Source organism: Accipiter gentilis, chromosome 34 (assembly GCF_929443795.1).
Source record: "Accipiter gentilis chromosome 34, bAccGen1.1, whole genome shotgun sequence".
NCBI lineage: Eukaryota > Metazoa > Chordata > Aves > Accipitriformes > Accipitridae > Astur > Astur gentilis.
Window position 1 is genome coordinate 5,117,551 of NC_064913.1, and position 23,964 is coordinate 5,141,514.

General features: G+C 38.0%; 1 protein-coding gene across 2 annotated transcripts in view; it reads right to left on the reverse strand.

The window, feature by feature from the left end:
- Positions 1-358: 358 nt before the first annotated feature.
- The window catches only part of NAP1L1 (nucleosome assembly protein 1 like 1), a 38,245-nt gene continuing 14,639 nt past the window's right edge, over positions 359-23,964 (reverse strand). The window contains exons 3-15 of one of the 2 annotated variants that reach the window (XM_049792069.1): positions 23,442-23,530; positions 20,763-20,865; positions 17,391-17,532; positions 16,851-16,931; positions 16,464-16,589; positions 15,891-15,962; positions 15,091-15,230; positions 13,126-13,271; positions 13,017-13,036; positions 11,649-11,771; positions 9,973-10,005; positions 9,514-9,564; positions 359-6,583 (exon numbers count right to left, since the gene is read on the reverse strand). In XM_049792069.1, coding sequence (XP_049648026.1) covers positions 6,548-6,583; positions 9,514-9,564; positions 9,973-10,005; positions 11,649-11,771; positions 13,017-13,036; positions 13,126-13,271; positions 15,091-15,230; positions 15,891-15,962; positions 16,464-16,589; positions 16,851-16,931; positions 17,391-17,532; positions 20,763-20,865; positions 23,442-23,530 — 1,162 coding nt within the window. In that variant the 3' untranslated portion in view covers positions 359-6,547. Of the gene's footprint in view, positions 6,584-9,513; positions 9,565-9,972; positions 10,006-11,648; positions 11,772-13,016; positions 13,037-13,125; positions 13,272-15,090; positions 15,231-15,890; positions 15,963-16,463; positions 16,593-16,850; positions 16,932-17,390; positions 17,533-20,762; positions 20,866-23,441; positions 23,531-23,964 lie in introns of both variants that reach the window. The other variant, XM_049792068.1, reaches the window with a different exon arrangement.

The following is a 23,964-nucleotide window of genomic DNA, read 5'->3' on the forward strand; positions in this document are numbered from 1 at the left end:
CTAGCCAGTAGTATGGGAACTTGCATTACACTTAGGAGTCCCACATGTTATTCTGCAACAAGCATTCAAGAATTCCCCCCCTCCCCCCCCCAGAACACTGCACTGTAACACTTAAGGACATTAACACGTAATCTGTATGTTTTAATGTGAGCTTTTTTGCTGGTTCTCAGTGCCAACAGTAATTAATCAAAGGAAAAAAGTGAGACTAGTGTGGAAGGCCAAAGATTTTCATCAAATATACAGGAAAAAGGGACTATATTCATTCTACTTTGGCCCCATGGCCTAAAGTTCTCCCAAGTGTTGAATGTCAGATTTTTAACCCAACTCTAAACACTGATGGACATACTCTGCTAATGTATAGACTCACAACAACAACTGTTTATTCCTGGTGAAATTCACCTAAGCATGTGATCAGAAGTAAACATGCAAAACATCCATTTAAAACTTGTACTCTGTAAGCCAACAAATATTAACAGCCATTTAAAATACACTACATTTGACCAAAACCACCCGATTAGCCAAAAGCTAGGAGACTAGGGTAAGATGAAATACTGACAGTTTCACGGCAAAAGAACAAGTTAACCCAATTTAATTGTGCAGAATTTGGAAGTAAAGGATAACAAACTTCATTTTCCTACATGGAAGTCAAAACTGAACTTCTGGAAATGTTTCTTACATTAGTGTTCTGTAAAACCACATTCAACACAGTTAAGCACACTACATTATCCCACTGAGATTTTACCTTACTTTTCTTTAAATATATATTTAAACCACTGCAATTATATTAAATGTTCCATGCCTGCTACCTTTACTGAAGTTTCACTAGCATGTTCTGCATCCCTTCCTCCTGAAATATTTGATGTACAGATGCCTCCTACTGTCAAATCTGAAATACTACAACCTGAAAAATCGGAATCTCATCCCTGAAAGTCTCTACACCAAAGATGTTTATCCCTTACTGAATTTTTCCTTTTCCATGTTCAAAGTTGATACTGGTGGTAACAGAAATGTTTGGCTGTTAAATGCACTGGTCTCCTGTATCATAACCTCCCTAACTTAGACTCAAGTAGTTGAAATTTTGTATGTGTAACCTTAATTAAAGAATAATCAACCTAAGAGTAATTAAAGTGTTCTTTTTAAACCCTGAGGCAAGCTAAACACTGTTTGGGGAAGCCACCGTGAAAGACCAAAAAGCCCATAATTTTACCAGTGTTCTCCTGGGTAATGCATCTGCAGACAGCAGCTTGACACCAGCTATCGACTACTAGTTTCAAAGGGTCCTAAACCCATCCGGAGTGACAATCTGTAAGCATCAACATTTCCTCCATTACTGAGAAATAGCTAAAACAGGAAAAGGTCTAAGAGGGAAACCTAAGGCAAAGATGAGCTAGTCATTGCTAGACAGAAGGAAAATTAGGAAAAAAAAGTAGCCAAGGGTTGAGAAATACATGACAAATAGATGTGCTGCAATACGTGATTAAAGCAATTAGACAATAAGTGGTTACTTCTTCAAGTATTTTCTTGACCTTTACCATCTCCCAGTAATTTCACTGGAACTTGCTGCTGACCGAACACTGAAGCACTCACTGAACCTGTGATCTGGGGGGCAGATGTTTCCTTTTATAAACTCCATCTCACAGTTACCTGTATATACCCCACAGTAAACCAGGCATAAATAGATGAAAGATTTACTGTAACTATCAACCACGTTGCCCTGGGCCTTAGCACTCCCTATAACCAACCCATTGCAGTACCAAACAAAGGAACTGTGTGGAATGCACAGACTACTGGCTTTGCAGCTGCTCCAGCCTGGTTTTTTCAACATCCTTTGCACTTCAGAAATAGCTGTCTTCCAAAAACATTTAAAAGCACTTAAGCACACATTGTAGGGCAAAGCCAGCCTCTAAGAGGGTTTAAAAGTTTCTCAGCTTTGACCACCAGAGTAAACCATGCTGCGAGTTCTGAATATACTGACTGCTTCTCACCAACTGCAGGGTAAACATAAGTTTGGGTGGATATTTGCAAAACTTGGAGCATGTACAAGCAAAGCTCACAACAGCAAAGTACAGGAGCTAAGCCCTCTGCAGCTGCAGAGACAGCTCTTCTTGTCAACTCAGCACACTTCAGCTAGATACATGTGAAAACAAGAAGAGCCCTTCTGCCACATCCCCACACTTCTTGTGCACCCACTGCTGGTACACACCAAGCAGACCCAAATGTGGAATAAGCTTATCTTTTGCTTGGTGTGCTCTGCCTTGCCTGCTTTACTTGCTCTAATTTTCCTACAAAAGCTGAGACACAGGCCACATGGAAGACCACTAGGTCTGACCAGAGGTCTAACAGGAGGATTTGATGAGCGATTAGAAATCTTGTCCGACGTGCCCTGTGGACAAACTTCCAACTCCTCTTGATAGCGTACAGAAGATTTACTATTTCCAGTAGATGGATTTATGTTCCCTTTAGGTAAGCATTACCAATTAAAAGTCAACAACCTCTTGAAAACTTGCAGGAAGCCAGTGCATCTCAAACAGAACTAAGCAGTTAAGGAATGAAACCCAGTGTGGTAGCAATGACTTCTCTGACCCATACAATAAAGTCTTGGATTGGAGGAGACTACATCTACAGAATGAAGGAGGAAGCACTGTAGAGCCAAGTCTACCTACTCCAACAGTGGTGCGGCTCTAGCCCCAACCTAGCAGGCCATTAAGGCCACTACATACAGAAATGACTTCCTTATCAGACTGACCCCTTTGTACTGAGGGGTTCAGCATTTTATTTCCTTAAGCCACTGAGTATGTCAGGACAATCCTCCTCCCCAACACAAGGCATCTGAGAGGCAACTGCTGCACAGACACCTTTGGAAATAGAAAATGTCTAGCAGACATATGCAAAGAGATGATTAGCTTCGGTTCCCTATTAATTTCTGAATCAGATCTTCAACAACAGGCCTTAAAACAGTGCCAGCTTGAAGACAAAGATGAACACATTCAACTCCTGCAGTTTTCTATATTTTGCTGGGGGGTTTTTTTTTTATTTAACAAGTAAAAACACATCAAAGTTAGAATATCTGCTACATAGCTTGGGAAACATCAGTTTCAAGAATCCAGCTAAGAATCTCAGCTTATGAAGCTAGTTAGCTGTAGAAGACATTGGTAATAAGCGTTGCTATGTCTAGTGTTTAAATAACCCAAGGTAACACTTCTAACTGCACCTGACATTGCCCTTCTCCAGAATATAAAAAAAAAACCCAACTTACAAATGCTAAGCTTAAATCTGGTTTACTACTTTATTTTAGGATACCGAGTATTATTTTTTTAACCATTAACAAAGTTATACCAGAAGGAAAACTCTTTAGTGCCACTGTAATCTAATCTGCATTTGCTGAAAGTGTAGAATTACCAAGAAGCATCCCTCTCCATCAAACATAAGCTCTGAGTACCCTTCCCTCTCATCCAAAGTCTCAGTTAAGTCTCAGTTAAATTTTCCTACCTCTTTCCTCACATTTTTCCCTAAGATAATTCTCCCTTCAATGCAGTAACCAAAACTGGACAGAAGACATCATTTACACGGATCTTAAATTTTGGTGCGTACTTCAACAACTGACCAAGAAATCATATTTCAGTGACACATTTGCCTAGCCTGAACTTGTTAACAACAAGGTAACTTATCTTCCTCAAATACTAAATGAACAGTTTTCTCTACAGCTGGTATAAATCCATGACAAGTGAAAAGAATGAATTAATACTCCAATCAATGTTGAAACTTCAATGTTCCTGCTACATAGTGCCTTTCAGAATTGCTAAACAAGAATGTCATTGATCACAAAACTACATTAAGCACCAAAACAGTATTTATTTAACTGATGCCATAAGAACTGGCACCTCAATTTGTATGATTATATCCTTCCTTTTGCTGCAGTTTGGAGAGCACAAGAACTGCTGATTTAGAACTAGCAAGTCAATCTAGAAAGAAGCTTACCAAAAAAAAAAAAAAAATCTGTCAACAGAGATGGATTCATGGCTCTGGATCTTGCAGGCTGCAGGTTAGCTTTTGACATCTACCAACTCCCCTTTTCAAATATAGTATCCCATTATATGATATGAAGATATTAATGAGAAAGCAATCAAAACAAGCCAAATTTCTTAAGAACAGTGACTTCTGAAATTCATTGGGCATCTTTTAACGGTGCTTTCTCTTTTTAAAATACAGTTGCCAGATGCCATTAGTAAAAATGGGCTAGATCTAAGTAAGGACTTCAGATACTTTTCATGCCCAGAAGTATTAATGACTGTTCAAGCTCATAACTTACCATCAGTTTAGTCTCCACACGCCCTGATGCTTGAGTTTAGACTTAATCCTGGCAGACAAGCAGAGAAAAGACTAAGTGATACCCAAACACCTGGCAGGGTCAGTGTCTCAAAGGATAAGCATATTCTGTCAGGATTTATGTCATCACAAGAACACAGCCTCATCTACTTTAACACACAGCTAACAGAGAATGTGATGTTAACCTTTCATATTGTGTTTTTCTACACTATGGGTTACCTGAAGAACACTTAAGAGCACAGCTTCAACAGTACTGTTTTATATACAGCTACAGATAACAACAGCTCCTTCTCCCAGACCCATTAATATCTGGAGAAGAGAAAGATGAAGTCTGACAGGGATTCTGGAATTAAGCAGTGTGGTATTTAAGTCTTCAAGGACTAAAAAAATAAATTAAAAAGAATCAGTTTAGTCAGAGCACACTCGACCACCTTCCTCACAGGGGGGCTGAGGATTCAGAAGGGCATTTGGGATAAGCTTCATTCTGTATTACTTACCTACTCTCCAAGCAAGAGACATACTAGAGAAACTCTTCCACCAGCCCCATCCTCACGTGGCTGTTGGCTCCTGCTTGCCCTGCTCTTTTCAAACCTTTAAATGTTTATGACTAAGTCACTATATCAGTGGTGAGAGGAGTCAAAAAAAAAAAGTAGCTACGGCAGAAATAGATCCATGACTAGGCTGGACACTTCTTTCTAACCCTGTGAGAACCTTCCTTGTCCCTCAAAAAGTTATCTGGGTATTTGCTTAGAAGATCAGAACTTCTACAGTTATGTGAAGGACAAAACTGCACAGAGTACAGTGGTATCTTACTGACTGCGAAAATTAAAATGGAAGACATCAGTTCATAGTCTCTTCAAGCTGAGTGCATTCAAATCCACATCTCAAGAGCACCTCCACTGATAGGGTAGAGGCAAGGTTAGTATGAGAAAGATCTTCTAGCCCATGTTTCAACTGACAATGAACATCCAACATGGAAAAAGCATGAACCAGAACATGCAAACATAAGCGTAGCGAACAGTACATTAGGTGAGGAGAGAGGAATTCCTTGGGGTTTGTTTCCTCTGTAGATGCTTGATACAGTGAGTACAAACTAGAATACAGCTAAGTGTTCTAGCACTCCCTTAGGCTTCAAGACAGATTTTGTTCAGGACCACCTAGCTCTGCCTACACAAACTGGAAATCCAAGGCACCTTTTTTGGCTCCAGATTTCATACTAATAACTAATGCCTTAGTCACACACAGCAATACCAAAGTCCTTTATCAGATCTAGACCCACTTCTAAAAATTGTCTTCTCAATATGGCAGGGTTGACCAATCACTGAAACACCTAGCTCAGATTCACAAGCATCACACTGCAAATGGAAAGTATGGATCAAACTTTCCAACTATTGTGTTTGTTTTTAAAATGCTATATGATTTACTTTTCATTAACTCTCAACTTGTGTCTAGTAAAAAGTGAACTGCAGCATGAAAGATATGCCTTAGCAGTTTACACATGCAGATACAAACATCGTAATAAAACAAGACTAGCTTCTGAAAATACTAGGTTTTATTCACACCCCAGTGGTAAACAATAACCTTAATATGATGACTAGGTTTCTTTTGTAGATCACTATGTCACATAAAATACAAAACCCATAGCATAAACAAGCTGACAGTTATGAATGTTTAATGTGGTCTCATTGGAAATTAAACAAGTTATACTAGTCTTCTCAAGTAGTCAAATTCAGAATGCATCATCATCTCCTAGTTAGTACAAGTCACTGCCATTTCTATAACAAAGTAATGAAGGCACAGCTAGTGCAAGCAGACTTTAAACCCGTTCAAACTACTGGGCTGAAAAATACTTTGGTTGGTTCTTCAGGAGAGTTTCCTCTAAGCAAATATTGGTCTCAGTTAACAGTTCTGATAATCTTCACAGCTGCAATCTAATAGCTACATGACAAAGACTTCACAAGAACCAAACTATGTAGCAATGAATTAACATTCATGCTTTAGGGGATTTACTGCATTCTACATATTGGCAGAAAATTATACTGTTAAAATGCTAGGTAGATTGAACCTACATTTTAAACTGGTTCTTATGTGTTTGATTTCTTTTTTTAACAAATTGGTTACTTAATTCTACCGAGATACAAAACATAAGGCTGTAAGTAACTAATAGTTGTGTTTAGGCTATTACAGTGCAGGTAATCCTCAAGGCCACATACACACTGCTTCACTGCTGCTTGCATTCTGCTGGGTTTTGATCCTTCTGTTGAGAAAAAAGGAAGCATCAGTTTACAGATATCAGTATTTTAAAAGAATTATTAATATTGCTAAGCATACTTTCTCAAGTTGCAGTATTCAAATTCTTCCTTCATCTTCTCCCTTAAAGTAATTGCCTAGTATTAGTAGTACTGCTGTCTTTGGATGTGGCAACACCCACAATGCATTTATTTTGGCTTTGTTAGTGTATAGGTATGCTCCAGAACAAAAAAAAAGTTCAGAGCTAAGTGTGGTGGGATACTCTGAAAGACACTAAAACTGGAAAAAGGAGGAGAGTTATGCATAGTAACAAATAACCCAGCTCAGAAATAGCATCCAGGCCTTCTACACAGTTTGAGGCAAAAGAAACTTCCTGTGGCCAGTAACAAGGGCGCAGCCTTAACTCCAAAATCCACTGTAGAGCAATGCATGAAACACCAAATCATAGTATGTTCTTTTGCAATAAAATCCAGTTGTCAGAAAATTCTAACATGGAAAACGTCTTCTGTTCTATTGAAACAGACAACCAACAATATCTCACAGTAATACAGGAATTCAAGGAAAAGGCTTTTTGGGGGCAGAGTTTAGCTGCAAGTTTTACTCCACTACCTTGGTCTGGGGTCTGGATAGCTATTCTAGGACCACAGTGCTTTAATAAATTCAGCTGGCTTTCAGCCTGTGATCAGCTTACAACTATTTATTCTTATGTCAATACACTATAGAACCACTACTGCCTCTAGCTCTTTGGCAGTTCTCTCTGAAACTGAGCAGTCTTGCCCTTTCTCAGTTCTGTTTAGCCTAGAAAAGCAATGTGAAATGGTAGAAATAAGAAGCCCATCTTGTAGCTCTTTCATTTTGATTTCAAAACTGTCTTTAATAGTAAGCAATTTGAATACACGATAGCAGATGAAACATCATCAACAGGCTATACATTTTGATTAACAGTTCTATATCCTACAACTTTCTAGGTACAATGCTAAAATTGTGTAATTCTTTCAACAGTACTTTGATTGTAGCTCAAACCATCCCTTCTGAAAAATATGCTGCTTCCTTATTTGAAATTGCAAGCACATTTCACAGCAGACATTTTTAGTTCACACAGACTTCATTTTCATGACTGCAACTTTCACCTACCACCACCAGATGCTTTCAGGTGGCCAAATGTGCCTTTCACTCAGATAGGAAGAGACTACAAATTGAGTGGCTCACAATCACTTTTCCAGCAAACTGAGCCTGACTAGTGATTTGCCCTTCCCATGGAATAAGAAAGCTGCCAGTTGCTCTTCGCCTTTCACATTTTAGTACTTGGCTGTAGATGCATTCCTGAACATCGACTTCTGCTACCTCAAGCAATAAAAGACTTGCTATTATTTACCCTGAAAAAGCCTCAGTTTTGTACTCTTCTGGGAAAATCTGTGCCAGAGTCAGTGTATTGGGTTTGCATGGCAACATTTTGCTAGCGGAGGGGGGGGGAGGGCTACAGGGGTGGTTTCTGTGAGAAGCTGCTAGAAGCTTCCCCTATCTCCAATACAGCCAATGCCAGCCGGCTCTAAGATTGACCTGCTGCTGGCCAAGGCTGAGCCCATCAGCGATGGTGGTAGTGCCTCTGGGATAATGTATTTAAGAAGGGGGAAAAAAAAGTTGCTGCAGCAAGCACAGAAACTGCAGCCAGAGGGAGGAGTGAGAACACGTAAGAGAAACAGCCCTGCAGACCCCCAGGTCAGTGAAGGAGGGGGAGGAGATGCTCCAGGTGCCGGAGCAGAGATTCCCCTGCAGCCCATGGGGAAGACCATGGTGAGGCAGGCTGTCCCCCTGCAGCCCAGGGAGGTCCATGGGGGAGCAGATCTCCACCTGCAGCCCAGGGAGGACACCACACCGGAGCAGGTGGGTGCCTAAAGGAAGCTGTAACCTCATGGAGAGCCTGTCCTGGAGCAGGCTCATGGCAGGACCTGTGGTCCCATGGAGAGAGGAGCCCACGCTGGAGCAGGTTTGCTGGCAGGACTTGTGATCCCCCACACTGGAGTAGTCTGTGCCTGAAGGACTGCAGTCCAGGGAAGGGACCCACGCTGGGGCAGTTCGTGAAGAACTGCAGCCCACGGGAAGGACTCACATTGGAGAAGTTTGTGGAGGACTGTCTCCCGTGGGAGGGACCCCATGCTGGAGCTGGGGAAGAGCGAGGAGTCCTCTCTCTAAGGAGGATGAAGCAGCAGAGACAACATGTGATGAACTGACCGTAACCTCCATCCCCCTGCACTGCTGGAGGGGAGCAGAGAGAGAATTCAGGAGTGAAGCTGTACCTGGGAAGAAGAGGTTGGGGGCGGGGGTTGTTTTAAGATTTGGTTTTATTTCTCATTACCCTCTGGTCTGATTGGCAATAAAGTAATTTTCCCCAAGTCAAGTCTGTTTTGCCTGTGACAGTAATTGGTTGAGTGATCTCTCCCTGTCCTTATCTCAACCCACAAGCCTTTTGTTGTATTTTCTTTCCCCTGTCTAGCTGAAGAGGGGGGAGTGATAGAGCAGCTGTGTGGTGCTTAGTTGCTGGCTGGGGTTAAACCATGACAGTCAGCTTGTGACAAGTTCCCAAAACCTGAACCTGGATTAGGCAGTTCTCCACATGTCCTTACAACCATTAGAGAACATTTTCATCATTAGCAGCAACTTGCTGCAAGACAAGTTTAGAGAAAACCAAGCCTGACTAATTTCAGTGCTCAAAGCCAAAAGCTACTTTTACAAAACAATTATTGGAAAAAGAACTTTTTAAGAAGTTGCTCTATCAATATTAGTCTGTCAGAACTGGGACTGACACAGCCTCAGCCAAAACAATCACCATAGGAACTATTGATTAAGTACTTGAAAAAAAAAATCAAGATTTAACCTACATAAAATTTCAAGCATGTATGTGTACACAAACTTCAAACATTCTTTTTAATTCCTTACTTTTGGGTCATAATCAGGATCATTTTCTTCATCTGCTTCTTCTTCCCCCTCCTGAAAGAAAGCACTTGTTTATATTTCTCTAGCTTATCCACATTCAGCTTCCTAAGCCATTTTCAAGAAAATTAAGATTGAATTATACTCTTAAATACATTCATTACCACTTTAAGTTATGCATATTGTATTAGCTTGCCCTCCACTAAGCACATCATCTTTTGACATCAGTTGCAACTTCATCTGTACGATACCTTAGGGTTGTCTTCATTTGGTTTGGTTTTTTTGTTGTTTGTTGCTTTCATTTAGAATATTCACCCTAGATCCACAAAATGATGTGTTGTATCTTACATTTGCAAGTACTAAACTTAAAAGCGTCCAAAGCATTCAAAAACTAAAGGAAATCTTATTCCAGAGAACAAACTACAAAAGGGAAACTACTTAAATCAAGGCCATCTGTCAACTTACCTCATCATCTGCCTCTTCACCTTCTTCATCATACTAGGAGAGAAAAATAAATGGTTTTGACAGTCATAAACACAGCCATTTATGGCTCAAGTACAGCCAGATAACTCAAGTAGATGCCAGAGGCCACACTGTATTGTGTTCTAGGAGAACTTCCTATATCTGACATTTAAAAATGCTTTTTGCACCAGCATGAGCAATGTTCAATTTTTTAAGCTATGCTCTGGCAGAGAAAACTGTCTACCTCAAGTTCCTCACATGCAACACTGGAAGAGCTTATTAGACTGTGATAAGACTTCTGGCCAGTAGGGTGTCTCAAAGCCTAAGGCAGTATGTACAGTCGGTCACTTCCCTCTTCCATCTTTCCCAGCCAAGGCTTTGGGCTAAGGCTACCATTTTACATTCTAAAAATTAATTTTAAGGCAGGACTTATCTATCTCAACTGTCAAACTGTCCTTGTTTGTGCAGAGGCAGGGGATAAAAAAATATGTTACCCTTATAAAGTTCTGGGGTTTTGTGGTTTGTTTTTCAAGCTTAGCTACTTTAAAGCACTTAATTCAAGCTTTTGCAGAGCTTGCTTTGAATATTTTGGCATGCTTTGAATGTGCTTATCTATCATTTTCTAATAACAGTGTGCTCCTGAAAGGATCAAGCTTGAATCTCAAGGAACTTGGTAGCCCAGCATCACTGTAAGCACAAAGAACAGGGTGAGCAGCTAGAAAAATAGACTAATTTGTTCTCTAGCAGCTCATTACAGTTCTATCAAAGTATTGGGTATGCCATCCTAGGAATGCCTTATACACAAAATGCTACTCGGACATCCTCTAAATGTTGAGCTTCTACTGAGACAGGAAACCAAAGAAACCTTAGTAGATATAGTAGATATATAAATGTAGATAGGAATTGTTTAATAATTATCTAGCTTATAATGACGTTAAAGAAGTTTCAATAAGAGGTAGACATGGCCCAAGGGGATGAGAAGTGATGTTTAACGCTTGCATTGTTGAGGCTGGCTGGGACAGGAGATAGTCCCTGATAAGAAGCAGCAGTGGCTCCAAGAACCAGCTAAGACCGACTTTGTGATTTGGACAAATGCCAAGGGACAACTGAGTCCGCGCAGGGACAGAAGGTTAAGAGTTCACCGTGAAGAAGACATACAGCCTTCATCTTCACGACCACCAGACGACCACCATAAGGAGGCACTGCGTAAGCGCAGTTGAGAGAAGGCTATGGAAATGACTTCCTAGAGCTAATTTTAATATGAAGCGGGGATAGGTAATGCCTATGTATAGGCGTACTGCGAAACTCTATGTATATGTAACACTTGACTGTATAAATTTAAAGTGAACTCCCAAATCAGGCGTGCACGACTTTGGTGGGACTACCCCCGTGCTGCCCAGCGCTGAATGAACATACCTACTTTACAATCTCACTGACTGTGGAGTCCATTTTCCGCACGTCACTACCACTACTTTTGCCACAAAACTCTGAAGTCACTACTTCAAAAATTAATTACTTTCACACTGCTCTTCACTGAACACTCTAGGAAGCTCAGCTGAAACCAACATTGATCTATCCCATTCTAAGGATATCAACATTGTAAGTCAGAAATTACCCAAAGTCTTTAAAGCAGCGTTATTTCAAAGTTTTTGAGCAACTTGGAAGAACATTATACTTACGTCATCATCATCATCTTCAATAGCTTCTCCTGTAAAGTACAATACTGATCGGGGGACTATACGTTCACGCAAGAAGTGACCTATTTCAAAATCTGCAGCAAGGATTGCCTCAGCATCATCGTCCTGCATAAAACAACATTATTTCCTAAACCATAAGCTGGTAACTACTTTTGACACAAAAACATGTTGCACAGATGATGTGGCCAGATTTATACAAATGCCATGTGATGACTTTTTTGGTTCAGGACTTGCTTGATAGCATTGAAACCGTGGAGCCAAGTTTTACACTTTAAACAGCCTACCTGCATTATGCAGTGGCATGTTGCTTCTTCAGTAAGCTTAATTACACAAAATTCTGCAGTTTTAAGTTTTAGTCTTCCCCCAGCCCCGACTTGCTTTTGTTCTAAGTAGAAAAATTGTTTAATAACTCCCATAGACTTTCAATTTGTATGCACAATACCCTTAAGAACTAAACACCAGCCAGGTGAGGCTATCTAATTAAAGATTTTACAAGCTACTTCTGATTCCTGCAGTGTATTTCCTCCATGATTCCCATTAAACAAGCTATTGGGAAGCACCTGGAAAATGCTCTCTGATGCAACCACAAGTTTTCATTCCTTTTGTTTACACCAAGTGTTCTGCTGTCTGCCGTCTCAGAAGTTACCTTCAATCCAAAAGGCTGCTGTTTTGGTTTGGTTGGTTTTTTTTCAATTATGAACATACAGCTTTTGCCGTCCATGCCAACTGGAGTTCTAACAGCATGCTTCTGGAGGCTTTAATCAGATTTCCCACTCAAGCTACGTAATGTATTCAGCACTTAAGTGTTTTTGGTATTTTTTTTCCTTTACAAAAACATGGCTTATTGCCACAGAGTTTTCTACTAGTGAGCACACAGAAGAATAGGCTCTTGCAGTTTTCTATTCTTGTTTTATTACTTTCTCCAAGAGTTGATAGCTTGGGAAATTTTTAACAGCATAAAATACAAACCAGATACATACAGCCACTAGAGAAGATCACCCAAACAATGCCCAAAGGGAGAGACTTAAACACCACCCATTAGACCAAAGGCTAATAACAAAGATCACTACATTTATACAACTTAACAATTCACATGGTAGCTTTCAGGAAGGATAAGCTGCTGAAGTTTACTAACCTGAATTCTACCATCCAACAACAAATACTCCTTCTAATAAAGAAAACTCAAATAGATACTATTCATCACAAGTATTCTCAGTTAAATACAGAAACAATTAAAGCTGAAGCTGTCTAACAAATTCCTAAACAATTTCAGCAAACACTTTGTATACAAAAGCATGAATTCTACTGGTGTTTCCCCTCCACATCCATATTTTAAATAAGCCAACTTACCAGGTCTCCACTTTCAGGAACTGTAGAAAAAAAAAAAAAGAGAAGAAACAAGTAAGTGAAGTACATACTACATTTAAAGTTAATGCAGATAAACTAATGTTCAGTTTACCTTCAGGAGGACTAAAGAAGTTGAAGAATGAGTCATTGGAAACAGTTTTTGTCACTGTTCTAACTGTTCCACGACCCTTATGCTTCTGCTTCTTCTTAATGGTTTTCAAAGTAACATTCTTTCCTTTTTTCCAGTCTATTTGGCAACTGAAGAAGAAGAAACAAAAAAACAACCAGCTGCAGCTTAATACTATTCCACTCGTTACAGGTATCTACTGAGACTACCACAACTGCAATGAATACAGAGAATATAAAATAGTTTTTATATAGTTTTTATTCAGTGCTATCTTTTCATTAGTTTATACATTGAGAACAAGAGTAACAGGTTCATTTTAAGATTGAAGTGTTTTCATCCAAAACTTTCTCCTTCCCCACTCAATCTCTGAAATAATTACCAATATTCAATAGCTACCAAGTTCTACCTACTTTCCTATCAAATAATAGCATCACACCATTTTTAGAGCTACTTATCCATGATAAAGTAATGTCATATTTAGTCACATTAGTAGTATGCCATAGTTTACCACATATTGTAATCAGCAAGTCTTTAAAATAATACATCAAGCAGGTGTGTAGATTTTGGTTGTTCTTCAGTTGTTTGCAGGCTTTTTGCCTTCTTTTGTTTTCCTTGTTTTGCTTTTTTGTTTGGTGGGGGTTTGCTGGGGGTTTTTTGTTTGGTTTGGGTTGGGTTTTTTCTAAACTCTGTCCTGTTTACAGAGCAAAGTCATTCCCACAGGCTTGTCTCACACAAAGAATTCTGGGGACATTAAATGAAGAAGTGGTATCAATAAGACTGTTTGCATTTGCAGAAGTTTCTGATTAGATTCCTTTAAAGACTCAAAAGAAGGGGGTGAGTTGCTTTGGGATAAGAAGAGACTCTTAGTTAAAACACAAAACAAGGGCTAGGAATACATCACTTTCACAGAAGCAGAGTGCCATGTTACAGTGATCTCTGCAAGGATTTATGCTTTTCAAAAACAGCCCAAACTGAGAAAGACAAACAGTTTGATCAAAGCTACTCAAGCATTTAAGATTAAACTTTATAGGACATCTGCAGAAATATAATATATTAAGTGACTGGGAAATGAAGTGGTAAATAAAAGTCAGTATCAGTAACTGCAGATTAATATATGGGTAAAACCAACCCTGACTATGCAGTGATAGGCTGTAAATTAGTTTCTATCACTCAAAAGAGCAGTCAGAACATGAAAGAGACATTAACACAAAAGCAGCTGAACAGGCCATGATGCATAGAGCCCTGGTCTACCCATAAGGTTAATTACACACAACTCTGGTTTCTCTCGTCCTTCTGTTTACAAGAAGAGAGACACATACAGAATAAAGAGATTATTTAGTGTGAGGAATAACAGCTAATTTAAAACAAAAGACATCACTGAGAAAGGAGTGTGACAGCTCTTTAAAACCATGAGAAACCTGGAGTTAATAGGAGATGACTGTTCTCCATTTCTCAACTAGATCAACTGAAAGACACTTAAGAGGCAAACATTCAACACTTATAAAACAAACTGGACAAACTGCAATATATGAAGTAAAACTGGAACAGACTTCCCAAAATGCTGCATGTCAGAACAATAAAAAGATTAAAAGAAGTGATCAAACAAATTTTGAAAAAAGCTGTTAAGGCCTACAAAAAGATAACATGATCCACCTTCCAATTCAGCCTTAGTGATGGCAGTGGCAGAACAGTATTTCTAGATAAATACTGATTACATTTTTTTATGTGCATATATAATATATGCGTGTAAGTTATATAATATAAAATATATATAGTTTTATATATTGTATTGAAGTTACTGAAAAACACTAAAAAACTCAAGTTGAACCCAGTGGTTTATTAGGTAGCAGTATCTTTTCCAGTACCTTCCCAAGACGCTCTAAGTCTACAGTTGGATAGTGCTAAGGAAGAAACTGTTACGTTGCCTTAAAGTTATTTATTGGCACTTACCCTGTACAACCCATGATTTCTGGTCCATCAAAGGAGAAGGGATCAGAATCATCTGGCTCTGACCTCATTCTATACGTCTTTGTCAACACTTCATTTGTGAAGTAGTCATTTGGTTCAAAATGAAATTCTAATGTGAAACTCTTAAAAAGAATTGCAGAGCAACAACTTTAGCAATTTAGCAAAGCATACCTTTAATTTCTACATACCTAAAATCCAAACCCAAAAATACACATGCAGTGGAATATATCCATCTCCTCCTATACTGAGGTGCACATACACAACTTATTCTAGAATTTGCTGCCCAAATTGTACATTAAACCTTCAAATGTCTTCATTTACCATGTTGATCTTGTGCTTTTTAGTTAATATACCGCTTGCAGTAATGACACAAGATCTCCCAGTGTACAGCTGTCCTGGTGCTAACATATAGAGAGAACTAAATTTAAGATTTTAAAAAACTTAGCAAGTTATCTGATTCCTGGCAAGGAAATTATATCCTATTATAACAGTTATACAAAAAGTACCTGAAGGTATCAAAATGTAAAGGTGAAACTGAGTCATCAGATATTAAGCCCAAGTTATTAACTCATCAGAATTTGAAGGTTAAATTAAGTATAAATTCATTCACATGGTACTGCAAGACTAGTACTAGTCCTTGTACTGTTTTTCAGAAGACTAGAAACAGCTGTGTATTTCTCATGATTGCCGTAAGACAGTTGGCTATCACAGACCATGCTATTAATATACAAATAAGTCTGAAGATAACACAGAAGTAATCTTGTTTAATAGGTTAAACTAACCATAGGCTGTCCAACTTCTGAAAATTTCACTTTTATATCTTTTAAGTGTTTCAGGATAGGTTCATCATGTTCCTGTAAAGAAAACACAGTTTATTCCATTTTCATAACGTTAAATTGTACACAGATTTAAGACCCTGCAGAGATAAGATGCCATATTTAGAATGAGTTTTACATAGGACAAGAACCTTGTTACAGCACTGAAGCATTTTCATGAACGTGACCAGCAGATGGCAACAATGGCTGTACAGGGTTTCCACTGCACTATGCAATCTAAATCCGTGCAAACACCAAGTACAATTTTTAGCAGTATCTAGTACACATCTCATACACACGCTGCTGTAAGCACATAAAGTGTATTAGTAAGATAAAATAAGTTCAACAAAAAACACAGTAAGAAGGTATTTCAGAGTGCTCTGTGCTCTCAGTTGAATAAAGTACCACAGATGACATCCAAGTACTTGTTCCATTTTCGTTCTCCAGACACATCAAGTAATGTACTGTTTCTACCCCTTTCTTAAAGACACTTGGATTAAGTACTAACACAACTTTAAACAAGCCTGGACTACCACCTACCTGAACCATATCACTGAGCAAGTCCACATTCTTGAATACTGTCAGCCAAAACTCAGGAATTCCCTTAGGGTCTTCTTTTTCTTCATCTTTTTTTTCCTCTTCAAGCTTGGCTTTCTCTTTCATTTCCTCCTTGATAGAATATATATGTTAGTTTTTCTTCATTTTGAAAGAGTGCCCACAAGGTTTGTCAACAGTTTTAAATTGACACCAGTACAGATTAAGGTTCACGTGCATGCCTTAAAGCAATCATTAAGAATTATTATTGTTGTTTTAAGCAAGTAATCATTAGGTACCCAATTATTTTTTTTTTTAAACTTTGGTTACTGTATTGAATCTTGTTTCATGCTAAAGCTTGAGATATTGATGAGAGCTGATTAAGATACTCACTGAAATTTCTTCTTCAGCATCTGCTTTCCATTCACATTCTTCCTCTGTAGGTTCATAAATTGCATTGATGATTTCACTTCGCTGGAAGATTAAACCAAGAATATTTTCACATTTCCTAGTCATAGCAACCAGCAATGCCCTAACCACTAATTTCCTAATCCTAAAGTTACACAATTAGTAATTCATTAACTATTTATCAAAACTTTTTCTTCTAGCCCTACAAGGCAACTAAACAGTTACAACCTTTTCAACACACTAAAATAAGCACCAAAGGTAACCAGAAAGGTTACCATATCATCTGACATCTGCTCAACTAACAAGATGAGGGCTGGTATTATTGAAGTGATTTTGGTAACCGTGGAACAGACTGAACTTTTGTCCCCCATAATCTTAGTTGATATTCACATGGATAGTAAAATTATCAACTGAATGGGCACATACGAGACCAAAGTACTTCAGAACATGCACAAACTTTCAGTTTATATTCCCTTGTGTTTTAGCTAAAGCTTGTAAGTACAAATCAGATTAGCATTAAAATACCTTGTCAAATAAGGGCTGATAGAGAGCGGCATACTTTCTTTCCAGCTCATGAACCTCCTCATAGAACTTCGCTTCTATCTGTGCACATTGAACTTGAAGGTTCTTGAGAGCATTCACACGTCTTTTAACAACTTTAGGCAAGCTGAAAAATTCAGTGACAGAACTGTTACTAACACTGCATTCTAAGCACATACTGACCCCTACCTTAACCAGTCCCCTTGCAAGTTAACCAACTTGCATCAAAACAGATTTTATACTCTATTTGAAGCTTTAGAAAGCTGTAAAAATCAAAACTATGACCCACTGCACCATGTGGGTTGAAACTGTTAGCACAGGCTCTTAAACCAAGGTTTAGCTCGGTCAGAACCAGAGTATTCCAAACACCTGGGTCAATCATGAGACAAACCTGCACAATAAAACTTCATACTAAAACCAAGTTTTACATTACTAACGAGCAGCATAGTAAATTCATACAATTGAGCATAATTAAGAAGTTACGGTCTTATCATTAATTGGCTTGGTTTTATGAAAGGAAGTTCAAGACAATTGAGTTATTCTTCGCTAAGGAAGTTAATCTTCAAAATTCACATTTTTGTTTCACTGAGGAAAGCAGCTGGTACTACTGTCTTCTAACGTATTAACTGTCACTCTCAAAGTGAGCCAGAACTGTTTTGCTAAATGAGCCACTGTATTACACATGTGCAAAAGGAAAGCAAATAATGCAATCTTCATTATAAATACTTGTCAGCTACAACTCTTTAATACCAGTTTCACTTTAGTAAACTACACTAACACAGACTTACTGTTGGGACAGAAAGTCACCTACATCAAGGCTACTGGTGAGATTCATGGGGCAGATTGCTGACAGCCTCCATTGCCTGTGAGGTGGCCCAAACCCCAGCATATGGCCACAGAAGATTACTATGTTAACTTCCCATATTTATTTTATTTAAGCAGTTGTGCCACATTATTTAGAATGCAGTAGTACACAACTGCTTTTAATTGTTAGGACCAGCTTCAGGTTAGAGGAAGTAGCCAAGAATGCATTAGCTTAGTTGAACACTGAAGGTTCATATTAATTACTAAAGCTATCTTACTTCTATTAGGTAGAATAAGTACATGTTCCAACATCCTTGTTCATTTTAAAATGCAGACAGAACCCTTCTCCCTGACAGCTTTATGCTCAGCATGAGTATACTACTTCTGGTTACTAAGATAACATGCATATCACCATTAAATCAACAATTCCCTTAACCTTCCAATTTGGGCAAAAGTACATCTACTACACAAACTATCAAAACCGCTTGAATTTAGTCATGTATGCTCATAAAGGGTTGATAACATTCTTGTTACTCTGACATTTTTCCAGGAGTTAGTCAAGTTAATCATTTGCTGTAATTTTATCTTCAAGTACAATATCAGAACTAGCAGCAACTTAAGTGGCAAGTTCAGTTAGTTCAAGAAAAAAGCATTAAGGAAGAAAATTAGTATGACTGCACAAATAAATCATACAACAATTGCCCACTTAATGCCACATGCATACATCTAGACTTGAGTACTGGTCCTAGCAATGGCACATAAAGCACTATGAAATTTCTAAGAGGTAGTGCCATACATGCAGCATGTCCAACTCTTATGTCAGAGTAAAGACTTTAACCCCTTTATTAGAGAATCTAGAATCTTTTGCATGTGTCAGAGCTACACTTCATTACAGTCCATGCCAACTAGTCCAAATTTCACAGTTTGTACATCTACTACCTTTATAAACTCTGTATGTTTTAAAAAAAGAAAGGTAGTTTCATGAAAGAGACAGCTCTTACAAAGTAAATCCAAAATGGAGAAGCAGACCAAGAAACCTGAACTGGACTGCACAAGTACAGCAATGGCAAGTAAAACCTGTTGCTCAGAATACACGCCATTAGCAAAAGCTATGATTACACAAGAATACAACCTCCTGCAAGCAGCTGAGGGAAATTCTACTCTATGAAAGTAAGTTTTATTAAAATTATTGTGGCCAGACATAGGTGAAGAGGTAAGTTTTTGGATGGCTGGCAAGCAATTAGCATATTCTAAGCCTGAGCAGACAGATGCTTTCCTGGAACCTCTTTACTTTCCTACCACGTTATGCACCTAGTTCCTTAACAGCCCACATAACAGGCCCACATAATCCCAGATTCCTACTGACTTCTGTGCCATCTCAGTGTCTAGACTCTGTAGACAAATAAGCTCAGAATAACACTTGGGAAGGTGTGTAAGAGGCACCTGTGAAGTATGGTTAAGTCAGCATGCATATGTTGAGAAAGTGCACACTCAAGTTACATACATTTTCCAGTTATTTTCATACTGCAAGTTAGGCAAGGGTTTGATACAATGGCAAAGTTGCAATGCTTTTGTAATCAAGAATGCACTACTGTACTTGGAATTGATGAAGAAATGGTACAGTATCTTAGACAGCAGCTGACTAGAAGAATGCAATGTTACCACTTTTGTTCACTTCTTAGATCAAGGACCTGAAAGATTAGTAGAGGTTAATTAATATCTGTTGAAAACCAGAAGAAAAATATTGGGTATAGAATGCCTGTAGTGTACAGTATCTAGGAGAGAAAGAACCTGGGTACCCTTTGCCTCCATGCTCTTTCTTGGGCCTATATTTATTAGGGAAGGCTGTTAGTTAAATGGGCTTTTCTTCCATGCTATCATCTGTAACAGGAAAGTAGTATGAGTAGGAGCAGCAGCAATGCCTGTTACTCAGTAGCTGCCCCAGTTCACATCAATAGCAATGTAGGACCCTATCACAGCAAGACATTTGTATGCTTTACAATTCTCATGGATGTGGTGAAGTGTTCATACACAACCAGAAATTACATAAGAGAGCCAGAAAATTCTATCTGTTAATGTAGATAAAGAAAATTTTAGCAATACATTGTTGCAAGTTTTGATACATAAGACGATCACATGAAGTACAGATACAACATTCCTAATTTTATTAGCTACTGGTTACTACACTCTAACCAAAAAATTACTATATTAGAGACACTAGGTCTCTAAGTATTTGTCCATGCTTAAGATAACTGATGTTTCATGATCAAGGCAAACCTACAAAAAACATTCCAAGTAGCAGGAAAGTATCTTCCGAAAGTGTGCCATATTGTAACTACAGGGGACAGGGTCAGCCACTGACAATATTTGAGCATTCTTTTCATAAAAGCCCAAATAAAAACTCTTCAATTCTGAGATGCACTACAGACTATATTAGCCTTCCTGCTATCTGGGCAGCACAGTGGTTTATGACTATTAATGCTACAGACAATACTGTTCAGAAAGCAAAAGAACCATTTATACTACTCTGCTCATACTGAACAAATACCATACCTTTCTATATATCCTGTAGATGTTCCTACCAGACCATCAAGTCTCTCCTGAAGGGCTGCAAGAATCTGAGGATTCTGCATCATCTGCACAGTCAGCTGCCGAGCTAAATTAAAGAAGAAAATTACGTAAGTGCAAAGTGCATCTTTTGGACTAATCTTGAAAAATAAGTTACTTAAATACTATGAAGGAGCAGTATGTTTATTTTATATACACTTGTAAATAGAAATATAGGCAAAGAAGTATTTCAAACACCTCTCCATTTTGGAAGCATGGATCAAAGCCATCCTATTCTGAACATGGAAACAGCACCTGGATTAAAATGACCACTATTGAGCAAGCTGAGCTCTTCTGTCAAAAGGGAAGGTTTTATATGACGCCCCTAAAAGCAACAGTTTTGCCTTGACTGCTTTTATTTTGAAGTCATTACAGAAAAGCAATGTAGAAGAATTTGCGCTTTTACTTTAAGAGGGGAATAAAAATTGGAAATGGGATTTTCATTCCATTTTAGGTAAATGGAAAGAAACAAGACAGTTTCAGACTTGAATTTAAAACTGCTTTACAAATCTACATTTACCTCATTTTTCCTGCAAAAGAATAAATTATTCATCAGAATAGTCTGGCATTATTGACTACAGAGTATCAGTACTAGGTCCTTGAAGTCTATCATCTACACTTTGTCCAAATGGGAAACCTGTTTTAAGCTACAATGTAGAAGTACATTTAAAAAACATGCCAATTCCTAGCCTAAGTGTTCTTATTATCCATATTAACATCAACCTTTTTACCCCTCCTCAAAATCTGTGCCTCAACCTGCAGAAATTAATTTCACAACTTCATATTTTTAGTAAGAATTTATGATCAGTTTTTATCATGCTGTTTTGCTTTCCTCCCCCTATCCTAAATATATGCAGATAGGCAAACAAGTACTTTGCATTCCTTATGACATACTAGGTTTATATAGCATTTTTCTGACACCTTCAAATTAGTGTGAAGCTTTTTGAATCCTTCTTGATATACAAAGCTTTTGGAAATGGCATACCATTTTTCGTTTCCATGCCCTTCATTGCAGTAACCACATGTGAATATTCTCTTCCACTTTTATGTCCTAGCACTGAAATTACATGCTGAAAAGTTATGTTCCAAGCAACATCCAAAAAAGTCTTGTTTCTCCATAATCATTGCAACCAGTTTATATTTTAGCAGTAGAAGCTGCAATTACTTCTTAAAGGTACTACCTCACATTAGTCAACACTACTCCTCTTGTCAAGGTATCTAGTTTTCTCTGCTCCTACTATTCATTAGTCTTTCCTATACACTTGAAAACCTACTCAATTTTGCCATTTGAGTATGTTGCCAGTTCCTTTTTAATACCAAATCAGTATACACATCACACGCATGGTACGCTGATACCAACAGCCACATCTCCTCAAACTGAAATCCAACCACATATTCTGTTTTGCAAATTCTTGGATCCATGAACACTACTTCTTCAAAGAGCTTTCTTCTAAAAGCATGAGTGCTTTACTTGGTGTCCACAGAAGGACCTCTGACATTTAAAAATTGAATTATCTAGATAAAAAAAAGTAAATCAGCAAAACCTAAGGAAAAATTGTGCATGAAAAAATATTAGAAAACTAGACAAGCAAGAATTATATATGTAAAAGAACTGCTTAACACTGTGTCAATTTTCCCTACTACTAAAGCATGTTTCTGATTTATAAAATCCAATTTTCCTCCAAGATTCCTTTAGTATAATTTCCCCTCAGATCCTCATCTACAATAGCTGGGATTAATCACTAAAAATACACATTATTAATCTCAAGGTTCCTTTGGGACACCTGAACGCTTACCATTTAATTATTGTAAGCTATTCTTCAGCTGACCAGTGTGTTCCACAGAATTTTGCATTCCAGTTTTGAAAATACTTTTTCCAATATATATAGCAAAGCCTCTAACATCATCCTGAGCAAAGTTATCCTACTTTTCTTTAGTGTTATTATTCTGTTCAAGTAATCACATAATGTGGCACTATCAGCAGTCCAAATCATTTTATTGCAGAGATTATCAGTTATTTCTCTTTTGGCTCTTCAGATTCTATCTGTGCCCCCAGCCTTTAACTACAAAACATAAGTAAGACTGTTCAGCGCAGAGAAAACAAGTATTCTGATATATATTCAGGTTTTTTTGTTGAGGGGAAAAAAAAGAGAAGGATTTATTGGTTTTAAGAGTGGTAACACTAAGCATGATTTTTGTTCTGTTCACAAACAACTCAGCACCAAATTACTAAGCAACTGTTCAAAAAAATAAGAGATACACACACATATGTATCTGATTTTTTTTCTACCCAAAGCTTCACATTTTAAAAGCTTTTAGCTGTTGTTAGTTTTGAAACAATCTAGTCACATACCCACAACAATCCTTTCTTTTCCAATTACACATCCTTACATGGGGCCAGTGCTGCCTGAACTAGTACTAACCATGACTAAAATGAGTGACTGCAGAAAACTATTTAAAAAAAGCACCACACAACTGGAAAAAAAAAGTCCTTGCTTCAGAATTTAAATACAGTCGTGCATCAGCAGTTATGCTTTGCCATCTCCTATTTTAAGCAGTAAACCCCTTTTTTAACACATTAGAAAGCACATATGCAGCTGCTTAGAAACTTGTTTACAATATTACCTTTGCTGTTGGCATCTTCACCAGTTTCTTCTTCTTCTACCTCTTCAACATCTTCCATATCTTGTTGATCAAGTTCAGACTGTTCTTTGCTATTAGGAATATTCAATAACAGCATCAAGAAGTTAATTTTATACAATACTATAATGAGCTTAAAGAGCTCAAATTGGAGATCATCTGGGTAGAAGCAAACTATTGCATCAGTTTTGATCTATGACAAACTGTAAGTCTGAATAGCCAAACAAAGCCAAATTTGTCTTCATGGATTCAAGTTTCACATTTGACAATCTCAGAACAGTTTGAAGAACTAGCAGCTTTCCAGAATTTTGAAAATTCCTTTTTACAGAAGGATTCTTTCAGCCTCCTTCTTCTCTACACATCCTCTTTGTTAAGATGTGTAGGCCTTGAGAACTGAGGGTAGGTTTACCTGAACTATACTTTGAATGCTGCAAAATATGAGCATTCAAAGCATAGAAAAAACGCACTACATACAGTGAAACAATACTAATGGGCAGTACTATCAGTT